Source organism: Ochotona princeps, chromosome 8, assembly GCF_030435755.1.
Source record: "Ochotona princeps isolate mOchPri1 chromosome 8, mOchPri1.hap1, whole genome shotgun sequence".
NCBI lineage: Eukaryota > Metazoa > Chordata > Mammalia > Lagomorpha > Ochotonidae > Ochotona > Ochotona princeps.
In genome coordinates this window covers 22,577,268-22,586,574 of record NC_080839.1, presented here as the reverse complement: position 1 = coordinate 22,586,574, position 9,307 = coordinate 22,577,268, and the positions used below count along the sequence as shown (strand labels likewise).

Genomic DNA, 9,307 nt, shown 5'->3' with positions numbered 1-9,307 from the left:
AAGTCCTCATTCTCTAAAGTTATTCTTCCTTCTTGGTGAATTTTATGAATAGAATCAGCATCCTATTACACAGGCTAAGAGAAAATGAATAAATGGACACGAATTCTTCCTGTGCCTTAATGTTCCTAGCCTTTAAAGGATCACAAAATACAAGGAAGACCCAGAATAAAGTAGAATGAACTTGTTATTAGTATCATACATATTGTGTAGATGTAGGCCTACAATAAAAACATCAAGGCTTGTTGGACTTACATTGAAAATCTTTTATTCTCTTTAATTTTTAAGGGTGACTATTTATACAAATTTCTTTTAAGACTTTGTTACCTGGGATTATGTCTCTTGATTTCAGAGATACACACAAAATGAGAAAATTAAATCCATGAAGACTATTTCAGTAATCCAAATTGTACTGTTGGAGATCATTTGAAATCTAGAGCTTTGCCTAAATACATTTTCATTAAGCATGTACATTCAGGATAATGGAAAAATTGGAGAATGTGTTTTCAAAAAGCAAATTACATTTCCAACTGTTAAAACTAGCACTTAAAGGGCAAAGTCCTTAGATAATCATTTAAACTCTCTTCTGAAAAAGAAATCCCTTAAAAATCAGATGATCAAATAGCAGACTGCCAGATCTCAACCACTTTTCAGCACCTTATTTCAGTGGCAATGCTTCGGCAGTCACGGACTTCACGCACAATCATTGACTTTACCAAGAAAAGAACAATTTACATTCAGTACTATTTATCAACAGGTAGGAAAATATTAATGACTCTTTTTCCACATAGTAACATGTTCCTATAAATGATCTTTAAAATTAAATAATCGGAAACAAGGCCCACACTCATTCTCGTGTAAACAAAAAGAGTTAAACATGAAATCCATACCTTCATTTGATGCTGTTACAGAAAGGGAGACTATCCAGAACTTCAAACTTGCTCCTTTTATTTATAAATATTTGCATCACTTAGCTTTTGATAGGTTTAACAAGAATACACATAATTTCTTTTGGGGATGAGAGCAACACTAACAAGCAGTCCCTGTTATGCCTGTCATTTTTTTATTGCTAATTCATCCACAATAACATGACCTGATATTGGTTACCATGGACAAAACCAAAACATGGAAGTTGTTTCATTCTAATTACAGTTAATAACCAGCACTTTGAAAACCTTTGAAAAGTGATCTATGTCCCAGTAATATATATATATATATATATGAATGGAGAGAGAGCGTATGGCCAGAGAAGGAAAGAGAAAAAGAAAGAAAGGTGTCTTAAAATCCTGATGGACTCTGTCATTCTCTGTGCTGGTAAAATAACTAATGGCAAGTAACACTGTTGTGAGTTCCCTGTTGCATGCTTTAATCAAAATGAAAAATTTACAATTAAATCAACCCTTGTGTAAATTGCTCTTTGGTTTAAATCATTGTTATTTCCTGGAATTTTGGTAAACTCACTCTGTTTTTAAAATAAGCTGTTCCCTCCTTTTTCACTTCATTACAACACTCAAACACCAAGAACCAGACATAAATTTCAGAATGAAAACAGTTGTGTGTATCTGAGTTCTTAAGTCCAACCCCTGTACATAAATGGTTAAAAAAAAACCAGGTGTTTTAACATAGTATTTTATTCCAACTTAATCTCATCCTTGAATGAACTTCCTTCAAGTTTCAACCATTTTAAAAAAAAAAGGCAGTCAATTTCCTGGTGGTTGTAATTTAATTAAGTAACCTTTCACACTGAGCAAAACCCAAAAGCAAAAGGGTCATTAATCTTTCTAGTGATTAGAGACACCTCTAGAGCTTCAAACATTTACCTCTCCTTCCCTGTAGTAGAAACGCTTTTAGGATGATCATGGTTCATACCTCACATTCCCTGGAGCCAGAGATGGTATATGTGCAGGGCCCAGATCCGTTTACCGATATATCCATGGTCTCAGAGTTTGTAGGCTTGTAGTCCACATAATACTCCTGTAAAGGCGAATTCATTTGTCTTTCAGACTCTCTGGCCTTTTTCCGCCGCCTCTTCATAAGAGAGTGTTGCTGGAGTTGCTTCATGCTGGCTGGATAGCGTTTCCACGACACATAGATTACCAAGAGGATCATGGCCACTGACAGAAAGAGAGCCACACTCCCTGCAATAATTTTGTGAAATGAAACATGCTCATACTCTTGCTCTGTGCCAGGAAGCTGAAACCCTGGGGAAGGGCTTGGTGTTTCTAGGGTGGGTTGGGTGACATCAGATCTGAAGGTGGTAGGCTTAGGGATACTCAGAGGTTTCTGGGGAGTTTGGGGCACCAGGTGTGATTTTTCTGTGTTAACCACCTGGACATCCGAACAGATATTATATGTTTCCACTGCATCACTAACCTTTTCACCTTGGATGTGCTTAGGTCCTGCACATATCATGGTGCTTTCCTTATTTCCTTTGAAATTCTTAAGCCAATAAAACAAAGGACAAATGCTCCGAGTGCATTCCCACATATTTCCAGACAAGGTAATGGATATTAATGATATCCACGTGTTGACAGTTTCCTGTGAGATGTTGGTGAGTTTGTTGGAATCCAAATTCAATTTTTGCAAATTGGGGAGGCATTTAAATGTGCCTGGTTCGATCCCTTGGATATCATTCCCTGATAAATCCAAGTTATGTAAGGAACTCCATGTCCATGTCAAGCCTTGGCTAATGGAGCGAATCCTGTTCCACTGTAAGTAAATTGAGCGGAGGTTGAAGAGACGTGGGAAATGAGCAAAGTTGATCTTGGAAAACTGGTTGTGCTCCAAGTGGAGCTCCTTCAACTTCAAAAGGCCAGCAAATGCATTTCGGGACAAGCTTCGAAGACGATTGTAACCCAAATCCAGAAAATCAAGATTCCGACAGTCTTGAAAAACTCTAATTGGCACAGTCTTAAGTGAGTTAGACCTCAAGTGCAAAATGATGAGTTTCCGAAGGCCTTTAAATTGTTCCGATTGCAATGTCTGTAGCTTATTGTAGGAGAGGTCCAGATTGCGGAGATTGGGGACTGGGTGAAATGTTTTATTGTGCAGATAGGTAATTTTGTTGGAGCTTAGAATTAATTCTTTCAGTCTACGGATCCCTTGAAATGCATCTTCATCCACAGAGCTAATGTAATTATGGTCAAGATAAAGCCATATAAGCTGGTTAAGGCCAGCAAACTGATTGGATTTGAGCTTCTGAATGCTGTTGAACCTCAGTGATAAGCCTTGTGACCCGCCAGAAATATTCTCAGGGATATCTGCAAAAGCATGAGACTCACAGTACACAATTTTGCCATCACATCTGCAGTTCTTTGGGCAAGCTCTCTGAGCCCCCGTGAGCATGACAAGCAGCAGCGTAGGAAGTAGCACCAGCACCACACTCATGCCTTTCAGCTGCGTAATTAAATGGAAACCTACAATATTAAAGACAAGACAGATGCGCATTGTGAAGCTATTAAAATAAATCATTACTAGCCTACCAATATCTGGGGAATTTCATCTTGGACAGTAATGGGAGAGTCGACTTAAGGACAATGTGTTTAATACAGAAAACATTATTTTCTTCTGTGTTACACATTCTCTCTTCCTTGACTGTCAAATCACAACAGTGCCAGAGAACTAATAAAAGCCTTTCTGAGTTGCAGGATGTCCTATGAACTTCAGTATTGAAAAGCACAGAGATTGTCTTACCACTGAATGCTCACATGTTAATAATAATAAGATTTGGCTACTCACTGAATGGGAACAACCATACCAACAGAGACTATGCTCCCTCTCTGAGAAGGGTAGAAATAAACTTAGTGAATCCAGCACTTGACCACCTTTTCTAGTTTAGCAAACAGGCTGTGATTTGACAAAGGAACTTCAGAAAGCTGTCAAGGTAGCCCAAGTTTTCCCTGCCTGAAATTGTAGACGTATTGCATAATGGGGTAGCAGGATCGGAGCTTTCATTTAAAAAAAAAGAAAGAAAGAAAGAAAGAAAGAAAGAAAGAAAGAAAGAAAGAAAGAAAGAAAGAAAGAAAGAAAGAAAGAAAGAAAGAAAGAAAGAAAGAAAGGAAAAAAACAGCATTGGGACAAGTATGGGAAGCCAATGAAGCACAGTAAAAAGGCTACTAACAGTGCAAGGTATTCTCAATTTGTCAATAAGCATGTACTATATTATACTGTGGCTCCCTGCCCAGCATACATGGGCTGGGGGACCAAACTGCTCATAACTGAACACTGCAAAGTTAAGACTGAAAAATTCCTATTACATATTTGTACAAAATGCAAAATGATCTTGTATGTTATTATATTGCAATTATTGTTTCAGTTTCATGTTGAAATGTTAAGGATAAACAAGGAAACCTACAGCCAAATACTTTTCTCTACCCCAACCTGCTCAAATTTCTCACGACTTTTTTTTCCTACCCTCCCTCCATTAACTTCAGAAAGCCTGCAAAGTTGCAGTGTTTTGGCACTAATGCTGCATTTCCAAGTCATTGCATGTTAAGGGACTTCTTTCCTCTGTCAACAGATTTATTATTTCTTAACAGTGGAAAAAAAACCCTCCGGTGTACTGCAGCTTCTTTTTGTTCTTAAACATTCATATTTTTAACCCAAGAGGCAATCAGCCAAATCTTTAATCTAAAAACCCTCCTTCTTCTCAGCTAAGCCTTTTTATAAAAAATTAATTTAAAACCCGATTTTGTTCTCTGCCCTCTTGCCAGCTACAGACTCATTGAAATACATTCCTGCTCTCCCAGACAGGAGAAGGGGATGGGGTGGGGGGGAGGAAAGGGAAGCCAGTCACACTTGAAAAAATAAGACTGGCAAATGACTGCTGGAAATTTGAAAGCTGTGGTCAGGATACAGCTTCAAAGATAAAACAAGCCCTTGTGCAACCTCTGATAAAGTAAGGACCCCACCCCTACACACAAGCAGTAAAGTGTCACCAATCTTCCAGACAGCAATCAGAAATACAAGCGCAGCTAATATTGTGAAGAAATAGAAACAAACACATTATTTATCTCATGCACAATTTCCAAGCTGTGGATACGCAGACGGTAGAGACAGTTTTCAAGACATCTCTCTAGAGTCTGTACAAGTCCGTGTTATGCATTTAAGGATTAAGAAAAAATACACTGCAAAAGGGAAAATGATCTAAAAATGAAATAGCAACTATAGTGAGTCAACTGGCAAACTCCAAGGCTGCTGCTTTTTGCCGGTTTCTCCGTCTTTTATCAGCGAATGCCAGGACTTAGGAGAGCAAGGTAAGAGGATCGGCTTTTCTAAGAAGGAAACAACAAAAGTTCACTTACCCATCCTTTGTCATCCAAAACGTTTCCCCCCTCTCTCAGCTTTCTTCTTATTTGGTCTCTCGTGCCGAAACCACCACCACCTTCATGACACAGTGCGGCTGTCATTCACACCATTCTGATCCCGCATGAGAGCTAGTAGCCCCACACAAACTTCCCCGGAGACGACAGGCAAAAATAATATATACATATATATTTAAAAAAAAATCAGCGCGGATTGGGATGAGGGGGCAGGGAAAAGGAAGCTGTTGGGGGGGGGATAGGGGTGGGGGATGGTTTCTAGGCTCTGAGGACCATTGTGTAATTCACCAGAGACCCATCAGCAGTTAATTGGCAATCTGTGCAAAAGAGCTACAGCCCATCTCGGAGGTAACCAACTTCTGTGTAAAAAGGCAGGAAAGAAAGAAAATCTTCACAGAGTACCTGGCATTCCTTATTGTGCTGGCTTTTGCCATTTCCAGATAAAGCAATTCATCCTCTGGATTTTCAGTTCTTGAAGCAAGTAGGCCTCCTGTGCTGTGTGAGACCCCAGTTTAAAAGCTATGCAGGCTAGGTTTATCCATTTAGCTGGTCAGGTTTAAAGTGTTTTGTAGCTGTGCTGAGAGGCAGCCCTTGTCTAATTCAGAAGGCTTTCCAGAGACTGATGATGCTCAGAGCTTGTTGGTGCTAATGCTTGAGTTTGTGATACACTGAGTGCCCTCCGCTGGAGAAAACAGATTGCACATTAAAGACGGGAACAAGTGAGCTTGTCAGTGCTGTGCAGCCTTCCCTTGCTCAGAAAGGGAAATTAAAGGCACAGGATCACTTTTTCCTCTCTCTCGTCACTAACAGAAATGATGACAGGTTGATGTTCAGGGCTTTCTTTTATTGGTAGCAAATATTCAGTAAAATACTTCTTTAAATGTTCTGGGATTAATAATTTTAAAATGCAGCCTTTATATTTAATTAATCAGTTAATTAATGTATTTATTGCTGCCCATATCTCAGGGCATTTGTCATCTTAAATGACAAAATAGTTTAGTTTTATTTTATATTTGGTATTTCTTCTGTTTACTTGCATTTTAAAACTAAGCATACAGAGAAGTCATCCTACCAAGGGAACATGCATTTGGATCTATTTTGATCACCTTTACATTCAAAGTTTCAACTCTAACCTTTATATGCTCAACCCTCAACAATAAAATATATTCTGAGATTTTGATGAACACTTTGGAACAATACCTTCTAAAGTCTTTGGTTTTGGTCTTAAAGCATTTACTATCCATGCTGTATTAGAATTCCAGCTAGACATTTCATCTGCATGGATATTGTAAATATTTTTCCTTGCAAATCGTACTGTACAAACTAAAAAAATAAAAACACTAATTCCACAGTTGGTGTTTCCTTAAAATTTGGGAAATAACTTCAAAATTAGGAGGGAAGAAGTAATGAAATATCTTTTAAAGGTTATTTTTAAAATTCTACACTGTTCTTTTGCTTGTAACGAATATTGAAAAAAATAATAGCTAGCAATCAAGATGGCAGAATAGGGTGGGGACACTTTTAAACAGATAAAGAAACATTAGCCAGGATGAAGCAGAGAGGGCACATTCCAGGAAATAGTAGAGGACAGAGTGATGGCAGAGGGGCACTTGGAGACTGATGGATACGACAAAGCAGCAGAAAGAACGGGATGGTGTCTCAGTGACCAGACATTCCAGCAGCATTCAGTCAGCAGTGATCTGAACTGTACCTGCAGCTGAAACTCCACCAGCAACCAGGTGGGAAGGGGAGTTCATCAGGAACTCAGGAGGTGAACCCAGACAAAGAACTTGCCCTCCTGCTTGTATGTTTGATTTAACCAGGAGCAGAGAGTAACAGATCCAAACAGGTGGTGCGGGAACAGGGTGGATTTCACAGCCCAAACCCCAAGTACAGCCAAATCAGGTGCTATCTTGTGCAGAGAGGCAAAAGCTATGGGACAGGACTGTATGCACTGAGTTGAGAGCGAATTCACCAAGCTCAATGCATTGCACTGGTCTCACATCAAAAATAATGACTTTGGCATCTTAAGACTCAAAATAGATCTGGGTGTCCCCTCAATCCTCCTAGCTATTTAGGACAGTTGTTGTCTCCCTAATCCTGGGAGCTGTGTGAACCAGAAGTTGGAAAATGTACAGACAACAATGCAAAAATAGTGTGGTATCACAGGAGGTAGAATGGCAAGCCAGGAGCTGGGGCTAACATAAGAGTGCAGATCTGAAACTCACTGGGGGAGGGGGGGAAGGCACAAGTGACTGCAAACAAAGAATCCTGTACCAACCACAATAAGTAAAATCGAATCGCAGGCCTGTAGGTGACACAGCTTAGAATCTTACCCCAAGGAGAATAATCTGCTAGCTTGAAGTACAATGACCAAGAACAAAAAAAGATATGAAAGCACTATGAATATTACTGAAGACTCCCCTGCAAAGGAGCAAAAGCCTTTGCCAGTCTCAGAGTTAACTGAGGAATATGTTGAGAAAATGGGAGATACAGAATTCAACACACTTGTATAAGCCTCCTTATCAACAATGAGAAGCACATGCAGGAATTTAAGGAATATGTCACACAGGAAGTAGCAACACTCAAAATCAAGCCAAATTATTATTGGAAATAAAGGACACAATAGAGCAAACTAAAAATTGAGTGGAAAGCCTCCATAATAGCATGAATGAGGCAGAAGAAAGAATATCAGAATTGGAAGATACTTCTTGTTACAAAGGGGGAATGATCAAAAAGCTGGAAGCAGAGCAGGATCAGGCCAAAAAAATATTCAAGAATTGAAAGACACTATTAAAATGCCAAATATAAGAGTTATGGGAGTTCCAGAAGGCGCAGAAAGAGAAGCTGGGTTTAAAATGTATTTAATGACATAATAATGGAAAATTTCACTAATCTGGAGAAAGAATTGGGAAACAACATCCAGGAGGTGCACAGAACTCCCAACAGACTTGAACAAAAGCAATCTTCACCATGATACATAATAATAAAGCTCTCGTCAATCCAACATAAGGAAAATAGCCTTAAATGTGCTCGTGAAAAAAAATCAATTCACATATATAGGAATGGAAATTAAATTCACAGCTGATCTCTCACAGGAAACTCTAAAGGTCAGAAGAGAATGGAGCGACATATTCCAGATTCTAAAAGCAAAAAAAAGGTTGGCCCAGAATAACGTACCCAGCAAAGCTTTCCTTTGTCTTTGAAAATGAAATTAAGTTCTTCCACAGTAAAGAAAAGTTAAAAGAATACGCCTCTTCTAAACCTGCCCTACAAATGTTACTTAACGATGTCCTCTTGACAGAGAAAAGGAATAGTACCTACCATAATCAAAGGCAAACATGAGGAACATCTCAGTAAAATTACAACAGAAAACTAAATCAATGAATAGCCCATTGCTAAATGACAGTACCAAATTACCACATATCCACACTAACCCTAATTATACATGGATTCAACTCATCAATCAAACATCATAGAATAATAGACTGGATTAAAAACACAAAATAGATCTATTTACTGCCTACAGGAGATACATCTAACCAACAAAGATCAGTGGAAACTATATCACATGGATTTCGATGGGTTTTTTTTTGTAAGTTCATTTCTTCAAAACACTTTTTTTTTGTCATTAAATTCTTCAGTGACTCATAGATCATATAGTACCATCATTTTGTTCAAGAAGGTTTTGGATTTTCATTTCTTCAGTGACACATAAGTCATTCAGGAGCATGTCACTTAATTTCATGGTGTTGTAAATTTCTTTTTTCTTTCCTGTTCTGTTTTGTGGTTTTTCATTTAAGGGAATGTATAGTAACTGCAATGAAGACTATCATATCCATGTTGTTTAACTTCATGGAATTGTAAATTTCTGTTTTCCTTCCTGTTGTTGATTTTGTTGTGGCTTTTCACTTGGGGGGATTTACAGTGACTGTGCAGTGGAGACTGACATGTCCAGAGATGTGAGGACCAGTACAGTGTGCATCTCT

General features: G+C 38.6%; 1 protein-coding gene across 1 annotated transcript; it reads right to left on the bottom strand.

Annotated features, from left to right (window-relative positions):
• Positions 1–835: 835 nt before the first annotated feature.
• Positions 836–6,044, bottom strand: LRRTM4 (leucine rich repeat transmembrane neuronal 4). The gene is made up of 2 exons (XM_058667699.1): positions 5,301–6,044; positions 836–3,413 (listed from the first exon to the last, which is right to left on the bottom strand). Exons 1-2 carry the CDS (start codon positions 5,302–5,304, stop codon positions 1,861–1,863), a joined length of 1,557 nt encoding a protein of 518 aa, XP_058523682.1. The 5' UTR covers positions 5,305–6,044; the 3' UTR covers positions 836–1,860.
• Positions 6,045–9,307: the final 3,263 nt, after the last annotated feature.